Source organism: Podarcis raffonei, chromosome 15 (genome assembly GCF_027172205.1).
Source record: "Podarcis raffonei isolate rPodRaf1 chromosome 15, rPodRaf1.pri, whole genome shotgun sequence".
In the NCBI taxonomy this organism is placed as follows: Eukaryota; Metazoa; Chordata; class Lepidosauria; order Squamata; family Lacertidae; genus Podarcis; species Podarcis raffonei.
Genome location: NC_070616.1, coordinates 6,998,708 through 7,023,475, shown reverse-complemented (window position 1 = coordinate 7,023,475; position 24,768 = coordinate 6,998,708). Strand labels below are relative to the sequence as shown.

At 47.5% G+C, this 24,768-nt stretch overlaps 1 protein-coding gene across 2 annotated transcripts in view; it reads right to left on the bottom strand.

The window, feature by feature from the left end:
• Positions 1 to 12,370: 12,370 nt before the first annotated feature.
• TADA2A (transcriptional adaptor 2A) overlaps positions 12,371 to 24,768 on the bottom strand; it is a 33,122-nt gene continuing 20,724 nt past the window's right edge. For both annotated transcript variants that reach the window (XM_053366609.1, XM_053366610.1), the window contains exons 12-16: positions 21,569 to 21,640; positions 19,806 to 19,938; positions 18,831 to 18,874; positions 15,947 to 16,020; positions 12,371 to 12,574 (exon numbers count right to left, since the gene is read on the bottom strand). In XM_053366609.1, the coding sequence (XP_053222584.1) occupies positions 12,389 to 12,574; positions 15,947 to 16,020; positions 18,831 to 18,874; positions 19,806 to 19,938; positions 21,569 to 21,640 (509 nt within the window). In that variant the 3' untranslated portion in view covers positions 12,371 to 12,388. The remainder of the gene's footprint in view (positions 12,575 to 15,946; positions 16,021 to 18,830; positions 18,875 to 19,805; positions 19,939 to 21,568; positions 21,641 to 24,768) is intronic.

The following is a 24,768-nucleotide window of genomic DNA, read 5'->3' as shown; positions in this document are numbered from 1 at the left end:
CTGCTGCAATGTCATCGTCAATTGCATCAAGCTGTAAATAGGAGTGTGTTGTGAAGCGGCTGCGTCGTTGCCGCGTTCCCATTCCCAAAGCCTGGCATTTTTTGCCTGTGACCCAGCCAGACAGCCATTACGTCCCTCTGCGGAATGGTTTCCTTCTGAGGTGCTATAATTGGTGTCCGACTCACTCGCTTACTCAGACAGCGAGCCCATGTCGCCACATGTGCAGGAATGTGGTTGGCATCTCTGGGGTGCATCATGCTTCCTCTCCCCGCTGCCATCTCCCTGGTTACCGAAAACGTAGCTAACTTTTCCCTGCATCCGATTGGCAGGAAGGCCAGCCGGGATCAAGTTCTCCTCCGTGTGGGAGGGACTGGCTTGAACAGCAACTGCGAGAGAGGCCTTCGGATGCAGCAGCGCAGCAAAGATGTCAGCGCTCTGCTCTGCCTGCGGGATACCAATGAGTCAGTTAAAAATATCTTATTTATGAAATGCCACGTCACAAAAGAAAACAGCAGGCTTTGTGCTTCAAGAGTTATCTTGAAAATTTCAAATTGTCTTGAAAAATTACTATCCCAAGGTTGCAAAAGTTGTGTGCCACTTGCTGAACGATACCAAGATCCTAGGACAGGGGTGCCCAAACTTTTTTCAAAGAGGGCCAGATTTGATGAAGTGAACATGTGTGAGGGCCAACTAAAGTTGCTGAGAGCTTTTTAAAGGATTTTACCCCAGGATATATACTGCCACAGAGGCCAGATTAAATCGACCGGCAGGCCGGATTAGGCCCCCGGAACAAACTTTGGACATGCCTGTCCTAGGGGAGAATCGCAGCACAGCGGAGAATGTTGTGGGTTTAAGAAATGTGGTTTATTCACCTATTTGCACCTTTGGTCTGCAGGGAGGGGGTCCATATCTCCCAGCATGGTCATTCCAAAAGGAGCTTGTCCCCCACAGCAGTGCAGCCAGCCTCCTCAAGATGGATCCCGGTCTTTTTTCTTCCCTCTTCTTCCCAGAACACCCCACTAAAAAACTCTCTTTTCCTGTCAACTCACACCCAGTTACCCTAAACGTAAAGGTAAAGGGACCCCTGACCTTAGGTCCAGTTGTGGCCGACTCTGGGGTTGCGGCTCTCATCTCGCTTTATTGGCCGAGGGAGCCGGTGTACAGCTTCCAGGTCATGTGGCCAGCATGACTAAGCCGCTTCTGGCGAACCAGAGCAGCGCACGGAAACGCCATTTACCTTCCTGCCGGAGCGGTACCTATTTATCTACTTGCACTTTGACGTGCTTTCAAACTGCTAGGTTGGCAGGAGCTGGGACCGAGCAACGGGAACTCACTCCGTCACGGGGATTTGAACCGCCAACCTTCTGATTGGCAAGTCTTAGGCTCTGTGGTTTAACCCACAGTGCCACCCGCCTCCCTCCCAGTTACCCTAGCAATCTGCAAAAAACCTCAGGGCAAGGGGGAAGGACAGTTCTCTTGCATTGCCAATGGCTCTCAGTGGCCATGTGTGTTTTCGTAATGGCTCTAGCTTGGCCACGTCATTTTGCATAGGCTAGCTCAGGAATTCCTCTGCCGTTTGTGTATCTCCCTTCACTTCCCAAATAACCAAAATCCTACCACTTATTAATTTCTAGAGTTTAGTGGGGAAGATCCAAGTGCACAAAACGACTCCAAACCCATCACTTCCCTGTCCCATCTCTCCCACGCAGTTGGAGTCCGGACTATCCCTCTTCCTGTCCTTCCTGAAGGGGCTGGAGGTAAGAGGCCCAAAGTTACAGATCCGGGGGCCCCTTTCCTTCTTGGTGTGTGTGTTTTGGGTATGACAGACATTAGAAGTGGGGGATCTTAAAAATGCCCCCCTTGTAACAGGAGCCTGAGTGACAGGAGCGATCCAGCCGTAAATCACACCGGGCAAGTTGGACTTAGCAAAAACGGAATCTGCACAGGAGTTTCAGGCCTAATGAGCACAGCGACTCATCTCTGGCAGGTCTTTTCCCCATGAAGCAGTTGTCGAGACCTCCCCCCTTCTCTCCAGGGTTTTCCCCAAGCAATCTGAGACTGTACCTGTGTGAAGCTAACATCTCCTCCGCCCTCTTCATGCCTCTTCCGGTTCTGGAAGACCAGGGGAGAGGGGAGCTTGTCGCAGCAGGAGGGAGAGACCTCCTTGGCTCTTCACCAGCCGGACGCATCTCTGCTTCTTGGTCTCTCTCCTCCCGCCCTCCTGCTTCTGGACTTTTTTTTTTTTGGTTACAGACTCTCTCTTCTCACTAAGCCCTGTTACTTCTCCAGCTCCCGACACCTCCTCCTCCCAGGCTTCTCCCTCTGACCACTCATTGTCATCTTACTACCAATCCCTTGCCCCTGAGCCTTTTGGTTCCCCAGGTGGTTCCTCCCACCACTCCTCTGTCTCTAACCACTCTGGGACGCCGAATCTGGGACGCCATTTGGCCTCCATATTGAGCTTTTTCTGGGCTTTTGCTTCCATTGGTGACAGCCACCTTGGGGTTTTATTTTCCAATAAATCCTTATATCTTATCCAAACATTGAACAAAGTTTTCCTGACAATATGGTTCTTAAATGCTTTATGTGCTTTAACCTTGTCGTACCACAAATATGCATGCCACCCGAAGACATTGTTAAAACCTTCTAAATCCAAAATGTCTGTGTTCTCAAGAAGCAGCCAGTCTTTCAACCAGCGGAATGCTGCTGATTCATAGTAAAGTTTAAAGTCTGGCAGGGCAAATCCACCCCTTTCCTTTGCATCAGTTAATATCTTGAATTTTATTCTGGGCTTCTTGCCCTGCCAGACAAATCTAGAGATATCTTTCTGCCACTTCTTAAAACAATCCATCTTGTCCACAATTTGCAGTGTTTGAAACAAAAACAGCATTCTAGGTAATACATTCATCTTTATAGCTGCAATTCGACCCAACAAGGAAAGCTTCAAATTTGACCAAATTTCTAAGTCTTTTTTCACTTCCGTCCAACATTTTTCATAATTATCTTTAAATAAGTTCCCATTTTTGCTGTCATGTTAATCCCCAAGTATTTCACTTTCTTGACCACAGTCAGACCTGTCTCATTCTGAAACCTCTCTCTTTCAATCGGTATTAAATTTTTCTCTAAAACCTTAGTTTTTAACTTGTTCAGTTTGAATCCTGCCACTTGACCAAATTCTTGAATTAGTTCTAAAACCCTTTTAGAGTGTGGGTGATATTTTAGTCAGGGGTTCCTTGCTTGGCTGTTCCACATGCAACCAAGCACCTACGACAGGTTCACGACACCTGCTATCCATCGCAAGGTGCGCTCGTTACAGATCGCAGAGCTGGCCTCGCCTTCCCCAGATCAAAGTGAGGCCAACGGCAAGGTTTGGGAGCGGGGTTGATGGGTTGCCGCATGCTCTCATGTGCTTGGGTGAATCGCTGACTCCAGACCAATGACGCCAGCCTCGTGTTGTTTGCGTTGTGTGTAGAATGTTGCCAGACCGGTTTGCTGGTAGGTTGGAAGAGCAGCACTCGGGTATCAGTTGCGTTCTGGCTGACATCCTGACCATTTTGCCTTGGGGGGAAATTGCGGCGTTTTTGATTTGTGCGCTTGCGAACTCAAAAGTCTAAGCTTCTTAAGCTGGTGGGCTTGAAATCCACTGGAAATCCACCCACACAGCAACAAGGGGCTCCCACACAGAGCCCCTTTAGACAGGTGGGGGCTTTTTCTGCCAGTGTAATCTGTAGCATGCTATTGATGCAATAGCAGTGCCTCGGTGGCGGATTTTTACTGGGCCGTCTGCACACAGTTCTGCTTTATTAGTTGCTTTGTGATGCTTCCCCAATGTTGCCATAGCATTGCTGTCTTGAGGGGCGCTCTTGCCCTGTGATGCAAGAAAAGCAGGGCACACTGATGTAAAAAAGGGGTTTGATTCTTATAACACACACACACACACACACTCCCTGAATATTTGTGGTATGCAAAGTTACAGTATTTCAGTAGCAAGTTACGGGACACACGTGGATTGGAAATGAAGCTGTATGTCTGCCCGAAAACCTTTGCCGATGCAAACATTGTTGAAATTGTGTCATCATGAGCACAAATCATCACTGGTGCATCACACCATGATGCCAAAATTTTTCCAGGAAGGGAGTCTTGATGACTTGAGGCAAGTAATGGCAACATGTGATGGCATTCTTAACAAATTATTAATTGAGCAAACTTCCAAGTGTGCGTGTGGATGGTACCTCCTGAGAGATACCAGAATCTGGAGTTCAAGGGCAGGTCTTTACCATATATTTAAAGCTTATTCAATGTACGGGGTGTATGGGGTTTTAGGGGAGGGGGTAGTACCTCTGGTAGGGTCACAGGTGGCGCTGTGGGTTAAACCACAGAGCCTAGGGCTTGCCGATCAGAAGGTTGGTGGTTCGAATCCCCGCAACGGGGTGAGCTCCCGTTGCTCGGTCCCTGCTCCTGCCAACCTAGCAGTTCGAAAGCACATCAAAGTGCAAGTAGATAAATAGGTACCGCTCTGGCGGGATGGTAAACGGTGTTTCCGTGCGTTGCTCTGGTTCGCCAGAAGCGGCTTAGTCATGCTGGCCACATGACCCGGAAGCTGTACGCTGGCTCCCTCGGCCAATAAAGCGAGATGAGCGCCGCAACCCCAGAGTCGTCCGCGACTGGACTTAATGGTCAGGGGTCCCTCTGGTACCTCTGGTGGAGAAAGTGTATGTGCTTCTTCTGGGATCGTTGGTCCACTTTTGGTCCCTACCCTGCACTCGGCTCTCACCTGCGGCTCCTGGAAGGTGCCAGCATGTGACAGCGGCTGTACCCTGCGAACAGCTTTGACTGGCCAGCCAAACCGGGCGAGGCTAGCGGCTGGGTCTCAAACCCTCGTTGAGTTAGGGACTTCCCCTGTATGTGAGGACAGGCTGACATGTATGCGGTTCTTGTGCGAGTTCTTGATGGGATACCCCCCACCCCTGGGGAACCGCATGGCTTGAGAGAGGTGTAATTGGTGGTTATTAGAGCTCTGTGCAAAAGTACTTACTTTGCTCTTATTTCTGAGCTGAAAATTATGCATGCACAAATGGGGGTTTGCCCATTGTTTTTCTTTTTTAACTGTTTTTTTATTGAAAGATTTTCATGGTTGACAAAGGTACATATAGTGTCTCCATTTTCAGTTGGTAGGGTCTTTTCCACAGGTCTTTTCTACATTTGGTCTGACACACTGGTATCCTAGGCACTGTGAGATTGGGGGGCCAAGATTGGTGGGAGAGAGAAGGGAGGGTAGTGTTCTTTCCTTCTTTTGCATAGTGAATTTGTAGAGCTTTATGTCAGCATCATACGGATAGCTTATTTATCTATTCATTTGTTTGTTTTTGTCGGCAGTGTGGGAGATTGGGGAGCCCAGAGCATGGTTGGTTGCATTCTGCATCTGGCCCTTATCAGCACCAGCAGCTGTGGGCCCCATGCAATTTTTAACTTTTTATAATAGGCTGGTTCCCACACATAGTCATGGACCGCTCTTCATCCTTGCAAGCAAGAGGCATGAGCAGAGTTCCAGGAGACACTCCAGCTAGCAAAAAAACACCCAAAGAAGGTGCAATGTGGGACCGGTGAGGGGTATGCCCAGAGGAGAGAGAGTGGGGCTGAGGAGGGGGGGTTGCAGCCTTGGGAGGGAACCCCAGGCCTAGCCAATCCCACGGGGCTCTTGCAAGGATTAAATGGGGAGGGGGAAAACAACATGCACCACCCTGAGCTCCATGTAGAAAGCTTGGGATTTTTTTTAAAAAAAATGTAATTAGTGTTTTTTTTAAGAGTAAGATCAGCAACTGGCAGTCAAAGGGCCAAATCTGCCCAACATCAAATGGTACCGTATGGACTTCTGCAATTGCCAATCACCCCAAGGCAAAAGAGGATTTTAAACGAACAGTAAATGAGGCAGCCAGGCCACATGCAGCGATCACGGGGGACAACAACAGGATATGGGGCTCCGGTTTGTCGCTCCCTTGTTACACTTGCTTTCCAGGAAATAAAATTACTGCCCAAAGGTTTTGGTTTGGCGGTATGTTGGCTGAAAGCCTCCTGTGCCCTGTCATTACCTTTTCTGTAAGCACAATTATGTTCATGTAGGCTTACTCAACGCCGAGATGATTCTGTGCCACAGAATGGTAGAAGTGACGTCATTTGCCTGGTTTTATTTTTCATAATCGTGTGCCAACCTGGACTAGAGCTGGGGAAATAAGCTTCTTTGCTTCTCATTTTATCTGACCTTTATTCCTCATCACTCGTCTCACTCTCCCCGCAAAAGAAATCTTAAGGGGAAACAGTAAGGAAAACATACTTGTTGGCTGATATGATGGCAATGCTTTGTCTCCCAATGCTTGTCTTACTAGTGTGGGGTAGAGTACTGTTATTCATGATGACTATTTTATTATTAGGCTGACTATCTGTATGCTTTTTACGATGCTTTTATCATTGATGTGTTTTTAATGCACATCATTGCCCTGGGATCTTTTGATAAAGGGCAGTATATCAATGGAATAGATAATAATCATACTCAAGAGCAAATCCATTGAAAATAATGACTATGACTGTTATTGGTTCCATACAGTTCAGTGAGTCTACTCTGAGAAAGGCACAGAGGCATACAACCCATTTTATATATTAATTTTCAAATATTTTTGTAAACATCCAACATAGGATCAAATTCCAGAAATGTCTATCCTTTCTATCCAAAGCTGCCATTCCCAGCTCTTTCCACTGGGTAATTATGAATAACCCTTTCTTCTTCATTTTAGTAGTTCCTTATAATTTGAATGATAAAGAGCCAAAGTTTCCAGATTAGCTGTTGTCTGTGTCTGTCTTATCCTCCTGGTTAATTGAGCCAGATTCCCTTTTGCTTGTCTGCACTCGTTATTTTACCAGCCCGGTTTGCCGAAGACCTTGCTGGATGAGTGACTCAGTTAAGTTAAAAATGGTCTTGAATCTACCAGAACAGACATGATACCTTCAATGGAATCTAGATGTCCATTAATCGAGTTCTGGCGCACATTCTGTCAATGGGAGCTGTTCAAATGGGCCTGAATTGAATGTTCAACAGTGATAGGCCACTTTAAACGTTTGCCCATAAATGTTGTTCCTTCTGCCAAAACATTTGATGGAATGAGCAGTTGAGGGAGTGGAAGGGAAATGGACAGGAGGGTTGGTAGGTGACCTGGTCGCTCTAAAATATTATAACTCAGCCCTAAGGGCAATAACTTAGAAGAACAGAAAATGGAGTCAGTAACACTTTCTGCTCTGCTATTGAGGAAAGTAAAGTAACCCTTCGATTTGTCCCGTCAGCTACCATGTGAACATGTCAGCTTCAAGCAACCGCGACCCGCTTGTCACGTATAAAACAGCCTTATTTGCAAAAGCCGCTAAAAGTATTTGTGCTAGTCATGTAAAAGACAACACTGTAGATTGTGCAGGGGATTCATTGATTTGATTTATGGTCAATGGTTGCTTATTTCTGGATCTTTCTTAATAGGTCTTATTGGATTTGCTGGATTTGTAATGGCTTTTGGTCAAATACAATAAATGATTGATTGATTGATTGATTGATTGATGGAAATATTTTTGTACTGCTTAACATTTAGGGTTTCTAAGCAGTGTGTACATAAATATTTAAAAAGTGGGGGAACAGTCGAATAATTAAGAACGATTAAAATTTCACTGTAAAAGCAGAAAGCTGCTATAAGACGCCTTCTAGGCTTGGGGAATCTGTGGGGAAGGGCCATAGCCCAATGGCAGAGTGTCTGCTCTCACACAGAAGTCCCAGGGTCAATCCAATCAGGGCTCATCCTCACTTTTGCTTGATTGTCTGTAACTTGGAAAAAAGGTGTGTGTGTCCCTTTTGGGGCCTTTGATGAGCCCCAAATGATTTGATGGTGCTTTTTTGGCTGGGGTTGATTCACATACTGTCAAACCCTCCAAAGGAGGAGAACGGACTACCACCTTCTAAGGTAGTCTGTTCAGAAAGTTCTCCCGAATGTTTAATTGGAATCACCTTTCTTGCCATTTGAACCCAATGGATTGGGTCCTAGCTTCAGGAGCAACAGGAAACAAGCTCACTCCATCTTCCATGTGACATCCCTTTAAGTATCTGAAGATGATTCTCATATCACCTCCCGGTCTTATTTTATCCAAGCTAAACATACTCAACTCCTTCAACCATTCCTCACCAGGCGTGGTTTCCAGACCCTTTATCATCTTGGTTGCCCTCCTCTGCACACCTTCCAGCTTGTCAGTATCCAGGTCAGTCACCTGGACGCAAATGAACCTAACCATGTGTTGGCAGCCAGCTTCATTTAAAAATAAATAAATGTTCTGGGCTAGTAACTTGCTAGTGAGGCTGTTGTGATGATGTTTGCATAACATAATCTGGCCTGCAGAATTTGCCCTTTCTTGACATTTGTCTTTGGCTCTGCGATGTGCAATAGCCTCATTGTGAGCCAGCTTTATTGTGGTTAGCCATTCGCATTGGGGAGGTGTGTGTATGTGAGAGAGAGAGAGATCGATCTTCATTTCTGTCACATTTTTTATTTTTCGTAAAGCATTGTTTTGCTCTGCTAACATCATGGTTCTGGACTAGAGTCAAAAATTTTACAAAATAGCCAGAGAAGCATTTAAACACCATGCAGTATTATTTATAGGGACCAGACAAGAAACAGCAACCGCCAAAACACTCCAGACGACTTCTGGTTTCCAGATGGCCTGGAATAAAACAGAGACAATGTCGGCTTGTCCTATGAGGGAGACATGCATTACTATTCAGCCTCCTCTCCAGCTCAGACCTCTTTACTTGCTGAGCTTGTCAGGTAGACTGAAGTGAACAAAGGCCTTGATTACCTTCCTCCCAAGGTGAAGGGGAGTGGCCTAGCTAAGCCTGGCAGGACAGTTCACGCTATGGCATTAACCCCTTCACACATTAATTCAACTTAAGCATGTTGGTTATATGAGGCTTCCTATCCCACAAACCCCAAAGCTTTTCGGTCTCCTCCTCACCCCACCAGAGTTCAAAATAGTCCTCTAGCCTTACTCTCGCTTGTCATCCTTACATCCCTCCTATTTGTTGCCTGATCTGGCAGCTGTAGGTAGGATTAACACATCCTTTCCTGAGAGAGGCTTTCCTGTGCCTTTTAACAACTGCATACCTTGGTACCTTGGTTCTCAAATGCCTTGGTTCTCAAACAACTTGGAACCCGAACGCTGCAAACCTGGAAGTAAGTGTTCCGGTTTGCAAACTTTTTTTGGTTTGCAAACTTTTTTCAGAAGCTGAATGTGCTCCGTTTTGAGTGTCACGCTTCCGATTTGAGTGCCACACTTCTGATTTGAGTGCCACACTTCCGTTTTGAGTGTTACGGTGAGATCTGTCTGTTTTTGCTATTTATTTTGTGTTTTTGTTTTTGCAACTCTTTTTTGTTTTTGTGACTGTGTGGAACCCAGTTCAGCTACTGATGGGTTGATGGTGTGACTGTAGTACATTGCATATTGCTTTCATTTTTATGGATCGATAGTCTCGTTAGATAGTAAAATTCGTGTTAACTTGCTGTTTTAGGGATTGTTTTTAAAAGTCTGGAATGGATTCATCCATTTTGCATTACTTTCTATGGGAAAGCGTGCCTTGGTTTTGGAACGTTTAGTTTTGGAACAGACTTCCGGAACAAATTAAGTTTGAGAACCAAGGTACCACTGTAATGGGGGGGAATCAAAGACGAGGTACGGCTTTCTCATTTAGAAAAAGATGCATTGTCTGAACGACCTTCTCATCAGCATGGCTGTTTATGGCATAAGAGCCCAGTTTGCAAAGGAGTCAACAACTTTATTAGCAGCCTATGCTTTGCAGCCATAGTGGTGAAGACAGCTTAAGAACACCTTTGTCAGGGACCCCCCAGTGGATTCTGTGTTTTCCCTAGCTAGCATTGCTTTCCATTCTCTGCTGGACTGGTTTGGTACTTCCCTAATGAATTAGTTCTTTGAGCCCGTCGTAAGTTTAGATCACTGTGGCATCTTTCTTATCATGTACGGATGCCTTGGAGTAGCTATGGCACTGATAAGGTATAATGCTGTTGTTTCATGTGGATTTTATTTTTTTAACTCACAGGTTAGTCACATGTTTCCTTTGAAGACTATGGGGAAGGGCCATAGCTCAGTGGTAAAGCACCTGCTTTGCATGTAGAAGGTCAATTCCTGGCATCTCCCGGTAGGGCTGGCAGAGAACCCTGCCTGGAGCCCTGGAGAGCCACTGCCAGTCAGTGTAGACACTATTGGGCTATATGGATCAGTGGTTTGACTTCGAAGGAAGCTTCCTTATACTGCTCCTAAGCAGTATAAGAACAAGACTGTGTGTGTGTGTGTTGGGTACTCATGAATGGTAGGTGTTTGTATGAAGTCATTTAATGGTACAATGTATTTATGTTCTTAAGTGTGTTGTGTGTTGAATAACAAGTGACTAACAAGAATTATTGTTGTTGTCTTTTTACTTCCTACTAATAAAGGTTCTGTTTTGAGTAGAAGTTCAACTAACTGAATTTGTGAAGAAGTACTAAAAGTTTCATGTTCCCTGCAAAGCAGGGGCGTGTGGAATAGATGGGCTGGTTTCTTTGTTTTTCTTGCCTTGAGTGCTGCTATGTAAAGCAAGGCCGGGCCTGGCATAACCTGTACTTCCGAACGTTCCCGATTTTAAATGTGTGTGGCAGGGACAAGTTTCTAGGCCTCATGGTCAAAAGAAAACAAACACTGCCTCACTGGACCAGACTAAGGTCTCACATTCCATTTCCAACAGTGGCTGGACAGATGTTTCTGGAAGCAACTAAGGCTACCCATGTACAGTGCTGGAGGCTAATTGATGGCTTGACTTTGGCATCTGATACGCCGAAGTATACTGCCAGGAAAATTGGATATATTATACACACAGAGAGCTAAGAGATGCTCCAGTATTCTGGTGATGGTACAACTGCAGCAGGGACGGTGTCCTTCCAGATGTTTTTGGACTCCCAAGCCCAGCTATGGTCAGGGATGATGGGAGTTGTAGTTCAACAGCATCTGGAGGGATTTGTGATCTGAAGCACCGTTCATTCATTGCTTGTTACCACCTTAAAGGTAAAGGTACCCCTGCCCGTACGGGCTAGTCTTGACAAGACTCTAGGGTTGCGCGCTCATCTCACTCTAGAGGCCGGGAGCCAGCGCTGTCCGCAGACACTTCTGGGTCACGTGGCCAGCGTGACAAAGCTGCATCTGGCGAGCCAGCGCAGCACACGGAACGCCGTTTACCTTCCCGCTAGTAAGCGGTCCCTATTTATCTACTTGCACCCGGGGGTGCTTTCGAACTGCTAGGTTGGCAGGCAATGGGACCGAGCAGCGGGAGTGCACCCCGCCGCGGGGATTCGAACCGCCGACCTTTCGATCGGCAAGTCCTAGGCGCTGAGGCTTTTACCCACAGTGCCACCCAGATCCCTTGTTACCACCTTATGTGCCTGCTATTGCTTTTCAGTCCTGCACAACTCAACATTGCGGCCAAGTTTTACTCAGAGTAGACCCATTTGAATTAATGGAAACAAGTGAGTCACACCCACTTTGCTTAATGGGGTCTGCTGCGGGTAGGACCAGCACTGGCTGCAGTCTCCTTTCTCCTGCCAGCCCATCCTGAACCAGGCATTTAGGTTTGGGCAAAATATGGCCTACAGATTGGAGCCACTTTAGGTAAGGCAAGCACATTTGAACAAATACTCTACACGTGCATGATTTTTGCACGCAAAATAAATCTGAATTCTTGATGCAGAATTTAGACACTTTCAAAACAGATGACAAATAACTCTTATTATGTTCCAAATGTCTTCCTAAATTGACATGCCTCCCTCTCCCTCCCTCCCCCTTTCTGAATGGTGTAATTTTAGAACGGTGCAATTTGGGCATGTGATGCAGCTTTTAGCTCCTCCGGCACGTGCCGAGCCTCTTGAAGCAAACAAGTTTTAAAAGGCAGGAGCCTGCAAGCTGGAAGGGGAGAGGCGAGCCGAGCTTCTCCCTCGGTTGCCTCTCCCACACAAAAGCTGAGCACAAAATGCGTTTGGGAGCCGCCGTTCGGTGCTTAAGCTCTTCCCGAGTGCCAAGGCAAAAAAACAACAAAGAACAACCTCTGCGCTTCCATCCTTTTTTTAATCATTGCAAGAGGTGTGAAGGCCCACTCCATACTTTAATAATAGATTACACGTCCCACAGCTCTTCCCAAAAGTTCATTGCTGCAGAATGCCAACAAAACACTACATAGTACAGTTTAGAACAGGATGAGAAGCCAGCCTTTGTAGAGAGCTCTGCGCCACCCTATCTGCCGTTCAGCAAAAGGCTCCCGCTTCCCCCTTCAGGCTTTGGAGATGTATCCTTCCCGGATAAGGAAGTCGTAGATCTTTCTGGTTTTGTTCACGTCGATCTTGATGAGGGCTCGTGCTTGGGCAAGCCTCAGGCCTCCTTGCTTCTGGCACTCGTTGACTAAGGCCGCTTTGTACTCCAGGTAGGCTCCGGGGACCAGGCGAACTACCTGGCAGAGCTGGGAGAGAAGGTCGGAGGTCACGCACACCCCGTCAAACATTTCCCCACCCGGCCCATCAACTTCCCCAAGGCTGCACTACCTTGGTAACCCTTCCAGGTACAGTGGTACCTCGGGTTAAGAACTTAATTCGTTCCGGAGGTCCGTTCTTAACCTGAAACTGTTCTTAACCTGAGGTACCACTTTAGCTAATGGGGCCTCCTGCTGCCGCCGTGCTGCTGCCACACGATTTCTGTTCTCATCCTGAAGCAAAGTTCTTAACCCGAGGTACTATTTCTGGGTTAGTGGAGTCTGTAACCTGAAGTGTCTGTAACCAGAGGTACCACTGTAATGGAACTATTTCAAAATCGGGGGGGGGGGGAAGCAGCCACCCAAAAATAACATGTAGATTGATTCCAGATGCAGAATGGGGAAATGGAGTGTGGGGAGATAGAACACAAGAGTTGGGGAACCCTTTTCTGCTTGAGGGCCGCATTCCCTTTTGGGTAACCCTGCCGGGGGCCACGTGCCAGCAGTGGTCAGGGCCAAGGGCAAAAGTGCACAGAGCAAAGAAAATGAATGTTGTATTTCGTGCAGTAGGCTTGTTTCTACGCACCTCTTGCCCACCCTCCATCCAGATAAGCAGGGAGCGTTATTAGAATCCACCACCCTGCTCCAGCCAGGCACAAATGCTCCATGGGGCTGCAAAGCGAGCCCCGCGAGGGGTGGAGTCTGGGCTTGGAGGGTGTGGCTGGCGAAGGGGTGTGGCCTGGGGGGAGTTGGGCTGCATTTGGCCTCTGGGCTGTGGCTCCCTAATCCTCTACTGTAGCGTTCTAGATGCACCTTCCCCAGGTGGGTGCCTTTCAGCGAGTCATTACAAATGCAGAGCTCCCAAAGACACGATCGGAACCACACATGCCCTCCGATAATCCAGAAAGGCCATGTGTTTATCATCCGCCGAAGGTGGGCAAAACCCAGCCTTCTAAATCTCTGCTTGCGTTTGTGTGCATTGGCAGGGAGGGAGAAGAGCTTGCTCCTTCGCAGCACTAGGAAATATAACCAACCTGGGGCGAGAGGGCTAGCAATGACTGACGGAGCCTGATGGGAGACATGCCAATAAGGACAGCTGCCTCTTAATCCCCCGCAGTCAGGCCAAGCCTGCTCCCTTTTATATCTTTTCACAAAATTGGCACTCGGCTCTGCCCAGCGATAATGGAGCCAGAACAGTTCTGCGGAGCAAGGCTCTGCAGGCGGGAGTTCTTCAATCCTGGAAGTTTATTACCGAGGCAAACCCCCAGCCTCTCCCAGAGACTGAAATGGGGCTTCTGCAAAAGGCCTGCAGTCCAATTTAGCAAGGCGGCAACAGCAGCAGCAGCTGGTCCCCCAAATCCAGCTCGCCTCTGAAGTTCCCAGTGCTATATAATGACCCCGCTGGAGACACCAGCTGCTTATTTCCCCCGCTCCTCCTTCCTTTTAATAAGGAAATGCTCCGGCAAAACCTCCGGCAGGAACGAGACGGCAAGAGCAGAACGTCTCGGGAACGTCTCGGGAAAACACAGCTCCTTCTTGGTGCCTTCACCAAGACAAGGTGGCTTCACCTGTAACACGGGAAGGCACCCAAAATGCCAATTTAGTAGCTAACTGGTGGTGTGTTTTGTTTGGCCGGGAAAGCTTATGGGAAAAGGCTGCACGTCTAAGATTTGCCTGGGAGGAGCAAAGGAAAGCAGCCCCAAAGGGAACTGGTGTTATCAAGTGGCCCCAGAGGAGGACTGGAGAAGTACAGTGGTACCTCGGGTTACATACACTTCAGGTTACAGACTCCACTAACCCAGAAATAGTGCTTCAGGTTAAGAACTTTGCTTCAGGATGAGAACAGAAATCGTGCTCCGGCGGCGCAGCGGCAGCAGGAGGCCCCATTAGCTAAAGTGGTGCTTCAGGTTAAGAACAGTTTCAGGTTAAGTACGGACCTCCAGAACGAATTAAGTACTTAACCTGAGGTACCACTGTATTGTTGCCATCTCCTTAAAATAAATCCTGGCCCTTTTCTTCTGAACGAGCTCACTTACACTCAACTCTGTTTCTATTTACACACACACACACACACACACACACACACACACATGGCAGCATAGACACATAGATCCACATTTGGGTACACCCCGTTTTTTTTTCAATATAAGACTAGCTGAGCTGAGGTGGAGGTATTCAGATCCTCTTTGCAGATGCTGGAACACAGAAAGGTGCCTAACACAGAGTCAGACCATTGGTCTGTTTAGCTCAGTGTTGTCTATGCTGAGTGACTGCAGGGTTTCAGGAGCGGGGGTTTCTCTCCCTGGCCTGCCTGGAGATGCTCAGGCCTGGGACCTAGGACCTTCTGAGTGCAAATCAGATACCCTGCCACTGAGCTGGCTGAGATCAGACAGGCCCTGTCCCTGTTGAACTTCTGGCGCCTGGTGATGACGAGGTGTCCATCCCTTCTATTTTAACTGATTTTATGCTGCGTCCCTTTTGTATATTCCGATTGCACATTGCTTAGAAATTGCGGTTTTAAACTGTATCTACATAATGTAAATAAAGTAAGTGTGGGGCTAATGACATTCTCTTAAGAATGTCGCCCAGCAATATAATCCTATCCATAACTGACCACAGTCGCAGGCAAATCTAGTAGAACACTTATGGTTTTGTAACGATGGGCAACATTACAAAGAATCAAATGAGCCGGTAATTAGGGCAGCCTTGTAAACAAGCCCATGGAAGTTACTAGTCTGCTAGCAGGTGGCAGAGGGTTCAGGCACTCTGTCCCTTTTGCAGCAGCTCACTGACAACCTATGCTGTGCACAGAGCAGGGGCTTTGCTCGCCTGCCAGCCTGCTTTGCTTCCATGCTGAGTGCAGCAGAGGGGAGAAGCAAGGCTGCTGCCTGCCATGCGCAATTCTGTGCACTCACCTGCATGCATCTCCTCACGGCCTGTGGCCACCAGGCTAGCTCTTAAATACTAGAGCAAACGATCCCTTGCAGCGTGTGCCTCAAACTCTCATTGCAATAATTTCACGTCTTTCAGCCAGAGCAAGTTGTGGTGGGGAGGACTGTGGCTCGATGAGAAGAGTATCTGCTTTGCCTGCAGAAGGTCCCAAGTTCATCCCCAGGTAGGCAGAACTGTACCCTTGCCTAAAACCCTGGAGAGCTGCTGCCAGTCAGTGTAGACAATATCGAGCTAAATGGACCAATGGTCTGACTTGGTATAAGGCACCTTCCCGTGCTCCTATGCAGGCCCCGCAATCAGCTACCTGTTGTTGTAACTGTTTTTGACTGGGCTTATGGTTTACTGTTGCCCGAGAGGCCAATGGCCCTTTAAAGCTGCGGTTTCCCCAGGCAGCCTCTGTTCCCCATTTACCTCTTTTTCTTTCTCGTTAAGTTTCTCTGTGCCTGGGAGACCAGTGAGGTTCAGCGGCGGTGCGCTCCGTCTACCTGCAAGGAGATAATAAAAGCAGCATAAACACCCAACCGCGGTTAACAAGGAGCTGGTGGCTCTGAAAATCAACTTTTGCTGTTCCTGAAAATGTTGCAGCAGTTGGGAGGGTGTGGGAAGTCAGGATAGTCAAAGCGGTGCCTGCAGAGAGCATCAACTATGGTTGTTGGTTTTTTACTCCTTTGATGACTACAGTATCTACAGTCCTAGTGTGCTGTTTTGAGAGCACCAAAATGGGGGGGAAACAACCCACCACATTAGCTTCTGATGCACGTGACAAAGGTTCACTGACATTATAGTAACAATGCAGGAAGAACAAAATGAATGCTGTGGCCCTCCAGGTGTTGCTAGATTGATTGATTGATTGATTGATTGATAACAGGGTGAAACTGCCTTTGCCCCACAGTTTGTCATGTGGGCTGGGGCTGGTGGGAATTTCGAATCTGACAGCATCTAGAGGGCCGTAGGATCCCTGCCCCGAAAGAGATGAAGGTGGCGCGGAAAGGATTTGAGATAATACATCATATGCTGCTGTTTCCCCCAAAATCTGTTTTTGAGTTGTGTGTGCTTTTATGAGTTTGACACAGCGTCGACCTCCATGTCTGGGCTAACAATATCTTTTAAAGTTTATGGGGGATGGGCCACAGCTCTGGCTCAGTCCCTGGCATCTCCAGTGATGAAGGGTTTCAGGTAGCAGAGTAGCAAGACACAGATGTCTGAGAATGGGAGAGAGCTGCTGCCAGTCAGAGCAGACAATATTGGGCTGGATGGACCAGTAGTAAGACGCTCAGTATGCTTTTCACTTTGCCTTGTTTATTTTTGGTTCCTGCAAAAAGCCTAGGCACTGTACTTTCCTGGGGATGGGAAGTATAAGTCAGGTTTAGGCAAAACAGGTATTAAAGGGAGTGAGAGAAGCCTTCCAGGAAGCCACTGGTGTGGGAGAGGTTGGAGGGTTGGAATGTTTGTGATTGGGGGCCTTCAGTAATGTGTCTGGGTTGCTGTGACCAGGATGAGGACTCTCAAAACTGATGGGGAATTAGATGCCGAATGGGCTCCAACATTGAATCTACTTGGATTTTGCTTAATATCAGGGATGAGGAGCCTGTGGCCCTCTGGATGTTGCTGATTCCGACTCCCATCAGCCAGCATGGCCAACGGTCAGGGATGATGGGAGTTGTAGTCCGGTGACATCTGGAGGGCCCAGATGTTCCCCTCCCCTGCTCTGCATAATAGCTTTTGATTGCAAGCTACTCCAGCCTCTGGGACTGAGCAGGATAAAAAAATCCCTATCAACGTGTTTATTTACTCAGCAGTTAAAAGCCCCACTGAGCTCAATGGTACTTAAGTGTATTTACCAGGAAGTAAGTGCCGCTGGGTTTTCACGGTATGCAATTCCTGGCAAATGTGCTTAGGACTGCAGGCAAAAGCAGGGAAGTGCAATTTGCTCAGCTGCTTAAGTAGGGATTTGAACCTGGCACATTCAGCTGTGAATGCACCTGAACCACACCTAACCCTCACACTGTGCAAAGTGGGGCAGTTATGGGTGACAGAGACATGTCTATTAGGCTCGGCCACCTTTCCTCTGAGGCGTGCAGCGTGGAAAAAGTTACAGGCTGCAGAGCTGAAATGTGGCTGCGTTACTCACACTGAAGCTCATTCAGGCTTGTGAGATGTAATTGCTGGAAATCTGCAGCCGAGTAATGGCTAAGAGCCCCTATTAGAAAACGAGCTGTCAAGAGAGAAATCTCGTGTGTTGTTTTTTTTAAAAATAGTACCCACATTCAAGCAGCCTCCCTTTTGCCTCCATCTTGAGGGCCCCTAAAGCAGCATTAACGACTAATGTCTTTTAATGTGTTCCTGGCTCCATCTCCACCAACGTCAAATATTACATACGGACCACTGGTTTGGGGAAAAGACGGCCCAGGGGCCTCTTAACAGGAAGGTGCAAACTGAGGAGCTGGAGACACAGCTCACAGCCCCTGTATGTGCAGGCAGCCACACGCTTGATTGCAACATGTGAAGTGCTCTTTGCCATGGGATGCCAGCACTGAAATAAGTCCTTGTCAAGCCAGGACTGAGCTCATGACCCTGGAAGAGAAGGGTGTTTGTTTGTTTATATGTGTGTATTTGTGTGCTTGTTCTCCCACCATTCTGTTTTGGCTCATTTATTCCACTCATTCTTGCATCTATATCCCTCCTTTCCTCCAAGGAGCTCAGGATGGATCTCGCCCTCTCCACATTATCCTCACAACAACCCAGTGAAGGAGGTTAGATTGTGGTCACCCGGTCAGCTTCAAGCAGCTAAGTGGGGATTCGAACCCTGGTCTCCCAGGTCGCACTCTAACCACCACACCACAATGGCTGCCAAAGATTTGGGAGCTTAGGAAATTTGGAAGCCTTATACTGAACTTATTCTGAACTGCCTGAATTGATTGGCAGGGTTTCGGGCAGGCTCCCTCCTACGACAGCTCTGCCTGGAGATGCTGAGGAATGTTGTACCATGCGGCTTTTTCCATGAGTCAATAGACCTTCAGAGGTTTCCAGGGGTAGCACCTCCGAGAGGCCCCTGCTCTGCTGCAGTTGGACTGGTGGCTTTCCGATGCCTGTTTCCTGGTCAGCAAGGAGTTTGGGTGGGAGGAATCGGCAGCTGCCCAGCATGCAGCAACCTAGTCCTTCCTTTTAATAACAGGGTGGTGTGGGATTAGTAGCGCATTAACAGCTAATGGGTATGGCTTGTTTTCCCCATTTCTAACAGCACTGAAACTGGTGCAAGGGCTGGAAATGTGGGCGGAGCCTGGAAAGCACTCACCTGAATTTGAGGTTACCGGCATTGTGGGACTCAGGCCAGAATCTCTAAAAATGAAATTTTAAAGGAAAACGTATTGTGAATAAGCCTCATGTGGCACGAGAATAGGTAACACACACATTTTTTCCACGTGCAAAAAAGCCCCCCCCCCCATCTCAATCTCAGCTGAGCTATTTTATACTCCTGGGCCTATCTTGTGCTGGTTCCACCCCCTCGCTGAGGTTGGTGGGACAGCCCTTAAATGGGCAGAGCTCTGGCCTAAAGTCTAGTGCTGCACCCCCCTCTGCAAGTGTATGGTGGTCTGCCTGGACGAGCAAGCTCAAGAGTAGCAGTGGGGCCCTGATGACTGAGGATGCCAGCCTTCAATGGCTCCAGAGCTGCCATCTCTGGGGCTTTCGGCTTGGGGCGTGTGCCTCTGGACTTTCTGGTTGCCTGCGCCAGCGTTACTGGAAGGCAGGATTGTGACAGGCAAAAGTGCAGGAAAGGGCCCGGAATATATGGTAGGGAAGGCACGGAGATTTCATGAAAAGTAAGAAACAAGTTATACTGGAAAGCACGTGGGCAATGTCTGCTGAATTCTCAGAAGACAGAGAATGGGCTAAATTATTATTATTTATTATTATTTTGGCACAGAGTATATATGTTTCTGGTTGGCAAGGCTTATCCTGGGTTTTCCCAGAACAGGCGCTCCCACCTGGGTAGGAAACATGAATTCCTCTTTTACCAGATTATGTTCTTAAAGTCGCTTAGCTCCACCTTTCTTTCATTAACGAGAATCTTGGTCCTGGGCAGATATTTCATGGCAAAATTGACACAGAAGATCCTTAAAAGCAGATTCAACCACTTACTTTTTTGTATTATGCCACACCACGCACCCATTTGCTTATTCTGGGTTTACGAAACAGCTGCTCCGTGCCAATTTTGCTCTGGTTTCACTAAAAACAACCACCCCCAAACCCTCATTTTTGGTTGACATACATGTCCGCTTGCCGACTGAGCCACTGCTGACAGGCACTGCTGTCCTGGATGTACTGGAGGACTTCGGAGAGCATTGTGCGCTTCAGGCACTCCTCCTCGCGGGTCTTTTTGAGCCGGTCATATGTTCTTGCACCTGCGCCAAGAAAACAATTGTTGATATGGCTCGCCAGACAAGCAAACTGCCACAGGCAGCTGACCCATGCGAAGAAGGCTAAGAAGGCAAAGCAGCTTTGGACCCAAGTTAGCCAGACCCATGCATTTCCAATGGCTCTGCCCCGAGAAGGGCTGATGTTGGATACAAACCATATGTACATTAGATGTCAAGTGTGGCAGATGTTGACATTGACCAGTGAGTCCTAATGCTGTAGTGCTGGGAAATCCCAGCATTTGCTAGTTCTAGCGGCAATAATTTACACGCGGGAACTTTTTCAGCCCGAGGGCCGCATCTCCTTCAGCTCAGTCTTCTGGAGGCCACATGCCAATGGTGGGCGGGGCCAGAGGCAATGTGGGCGGGGCAATGAATGTATTTGGAGGCTGGGAGTTGTACAGTGGGCTACGTTCCACACATATACATACCCCTCTCCTCCATCCAGGGAAACAAGGCATTATCAGAGTTCAAGGACACATTCCAGCCAGGCAAAAACACTCTAGGTGCAAAGCAGCCAGGATAGGATGTGAGCTAGGGAGTGTCCCAAGGGCCAGATAAAAGAGGCTTTTGGGGGGGTGATTTACATAACCAGCTGCAAGAGCCAAGGGTCTCTCATCCTGCCAGTGAATTACTGACCTGTTTTCAATTTGAGATTGAACTGAGCTCAGGGTTAGTTACTCAGGGATAATTTGTCACGAAAACCAGCTTTGCTTAGGGGGGGTCTCAAATATCTGAAGGCTTAGTAAAGGTAAAGGGACCCTGACCATTAGGTCCAGTCGTGGCCAACTCTGGGGTTGGGGCGCTCATCTCACTTTACTGGCCGAGGGAGCCGGAGTACAGTTCCAGGTCATGTGGCCAGCATGACTAAGCCGCTTCTGGCAAACCAGAGCAGCTCATGGAAACACCGTTTACCTTCCCGCCAGAGCGGTACCTATTTATCTACTTCTACTTTGATGTGCTTTTGAACTGCTAGGTTGGCAGGAGCAGGGACGAAGGAACGGGCTCTCACCCCGTTGCGGGGATTCGAACCGCCAACCTTCTGATCAGCAAGTCCTAGGCTCTGTGGTTTAACCCACAGCACCACACGCTCCTTATTCAAGAGACAGCTAGACTAGGCTTGTCCTGTCTTATGAGCAAAATCAAAAAGCCCAAAGCAACCACTCAGAAGTCATCTTGGCATGAAATGGTGTATAAATACGTAAACAAACAAGGAAATAAAATGATGATGATATGTGAGTTTGTCTGCTGACACAGCAGAGAGGTTTGTCTCCCTACTTCTCCAAAGCAGGAAGCTAGACTCTGATGACTAGGCAGGTAGATAAAGTCTTCCCTCTGATGAAAGGCACTCCTGCATTCATGAGTCAAACAGGTAATTCCCCAACGCATTCAGAACTGGTCACCGCTGCAGAATCCAGCCATTTGCCTTGTGAGGCGTTCCCTAAACAATCAAGGGATTCAAAGCAGTTCAAATTGCTGCTTGCCCAACCCCCAAAAGTACAACGGACTGACACGCAAATGAACGTATTTCGGATGGAAATTACTTATGGTAACGTTCTGCTTTGAATTAAGTGCCACAGCAGCCCAGCCATGGCTAACTTATTCAGCATGTACTTACTGCAGAAATTGGTGATCCCCGCTGTCCTGTACTCCTGAAGTCGTTTGATTTCCCTTCGCAGCTCAAACTCCACTGGGTAGAATAACAGAAACATTAAAAAAAAAAAGGAATGGGAAAAGGTCACCCCTGGGTGCCCTATCCACTACTATACAACCCTGGCTCTTCGTACGTAATGCGGTAGCTGGAGTCGAGTCTGGAAACCTCAGAATTTCAGCCCTACCAAGTTTCTAGCTGTCTTTTGAAAAGACATTTATTTATATTCATTTTTTGGTGTAAATGTGGGGAACACGCATGCCCCCCCCATGTATACAGGATAAACATCCGTTAACAAAGGAACTCAGATCTACGATGCTTCCATTCGGTGAGAGCATCCGTGGGGATGGGGAGAGGCAGACAGGCTGAGACAACTGCTGAAGTACTTCAATGCAACAAGTCTCTCGAAAAGCTGGTGTGGGAGCCAAGTAGCTGCAGACATGTTAATGAAAGTGACAAAGGGGAAACCGGGTCTCTGTGAGCCAATCCAGGGCCTGAGAAAAGAGACGGCAAAGCCAGGCAAGGTAGATCAGTGATGCCAGAAATGTGACCCAAGTCCGAGATAGCTGTCTTGAACGGGGATTAAACACCAGTGTTTGGAAGAGCAGCTTCTTGTAAAACTGCTTGAAAAAATGAATTTCAGAGGTGGGAAACAGTTTTTCAGCCTGAGGGCTGCGTCGCCTTCTGGGGACCATGTGCCAGTGGTGAGTAGGGACAGAAACAAAATGGGTGCAGCAATGAATGTAAAAAATGCCTTCATACACTAGGCTAATTTCTACACACACATCCTTCTCTATCCTCCGTTGGGTAGAAGTGTTGTCAGAGCTCAAGGGCACATCTGTGGGGTGTGAACCAGGGACAGTGAGGGGTTTGGTTTGGGGAGAGTTTTGAGGGCCAGACAGAGAAGCCTGGAGGGCCACATTTGGCCCCCAGGCCTGAGGTTCCCCACCCCTGCGCTACACCTTATAGAATATGGTATACCCTTATGAGTGAAAAACGGTGTGCAAAAGCTAAGAGGGCGAGTTGGAAATTCCCTAGTTTCTTTCCGGCCAGAAACTGGACTGAGGTCCTAAGACTAACCTACCTCACAATATTGTAAGGATAATCTGGAGAGGGAGAAAGCCAGGCATGTCACCATAAAGGTGAGGTATAAATGTAATAAAAAAATTTAAAAGTGGCTTTATTTGTAAACTGCTTGAAGGTTTGTTTGTTTTTTAATTGAAAGGCATATATAATTATTACATGTGTCTATGAAGCACACGGAGTTCTTTGAAGTGCTATGTAAGTGCTATATATAAATGCTAAAATTATTATTATTACTCTTAATGTTTATTTGCTTCCAAGCAATTAATGGCGGTGTGTCAGGGAAGGGGAGAAGAGGAGGGAAAACCGGCCTATTGATTGCTCCATTTTCAGACATGAGCAGCACCTGCACTTGATCACATTAAGAGACATTATGAGCTAATTTTTTTTAAAAAAACCCTTTCCCGAGTAACTAATTAGAAAAGTTTTAGATCTCAATAAAACCACAGCTATGCAGAAACTGCCGCGCCCATTTCTGTGAAAAGTCCCTGGCGTGGAGCACAGAAACAGCTTTGAAGTTGTTGATGCGGGCGTTGCATCAAACAGAAATAAGAGGAAATGTAGAGGGGAATAATCGTTTACAACTGCCTCTGCTGGAATGCAGAGAGGCCAATTAAAGATTGTTAATTATGCAAACTAGGTAAGTGGTTAGATGATGGAAGAGTGAGGCACCTTTGAAAGGCAAAGCCTCCAACAGGATGCCAAGTCATGGGATCCCCAGGACTTGACACTTAGTGGCAGCCTTGTCAAAATCATGCTGAAATTCTGCCGCAAGTGCTTTCTGGGACAGATTTTCTAATAATAAAACAACTCATTAGTAAAGGTAAAGGGATCCCTGACCATTAGGTCCAGTCGTGACTGACTCTGGGGTTGCAGTGCTCATCTCGCTTTATTGGCCGAGGGAGCCAGCGTACGGCTTCTGGGTCATGTGGCCAGCTTGTCTAAGCCGCTTCTGGCGAACCAGAGCAGCGCACGGAAATGCCGTTTACCTTCCCGCTGGAGCGGTACCTATTTATCTACTTGCACTTTGACGTGCTTTTGAACTGCTAGATTGGCAGGAGCAGGGACTGAGCAACGGGAGCTCACCCCGTTGCGGGGATTCGAACCACCAACCTTCTGATCAGCAAGTCCTAGGCTCTGTGGTTTAACCCACAGCGCCACCCGTGTCCCTAAACAACTCATTGGAGGGCTGCAAAACTCCTGAAGTTCAGGAGCCTCAGAGTTCCTCATTTCTACAGCTGTTTCTGTCTTATCCCTCCCCCTACAAAAAAGTGACATTCACATGCTTGGGGTGGTTATCTGCAAAACTCAATATTTGGTTTCCGTGAGGGTAGAATGATTTCATATATCACTTTGCAATGTTTCCTTCGGGGTAAAAGTGCAGAGACTTGGCTTAAATTGTGGGTGGTTCCTTTGTGCTTATGCTGTTCCTTATTCAAAGCCGAGACCAATTAGTAACTGTACTTGAATGAGGGCCAGCTTCTCTACTCTGGAGAACTGGGTTAATTTCACAACACCTTGCACAAGACGTTGTGTGTACGTACATGTGTCAGCAACTACTGCCTAGAAACCTGTTGCTTTGTTCCAGGGACATGAATCACAACTGTGTTATATACATGAGAGTTTTGCTTCAAGACATGCAAAAAAACCCCCAACACAGGTATTTGCTGCATGCTAGCTTGGGCAAATGAAAAAACAAACTTGGAACAAACTTGCGAACTGCATCAAATCAGTCACTGGGCAAAGCAGGAGGTTTTGATCCCTTCCCTCAAGTATCTGTTCAACAATGACAGAACAGGTTGTGTGTGGTCATTTCTCTCAACCCATTTTCTTTGCTGATCTCCTGTCCTAAAAGAAGGGGTCGGGAGCATCTGTGTCCAGCATGGCCAATAGGGACAGGGATGATGGGAGCTGGGAAGGCCAGAGGTTTGACCACTCCTCTCCACACCGCGGTCTTCCTTACGAGATGTGCTTTTGGAAATAAAACCTTAACAAGCCCTCAACAGACTTTGCGGCCACAAAACAGCCTGTAATAAAGCTATTTATAATACCACTATTGACCTTCTAACTGAAGCAGCTGGAAT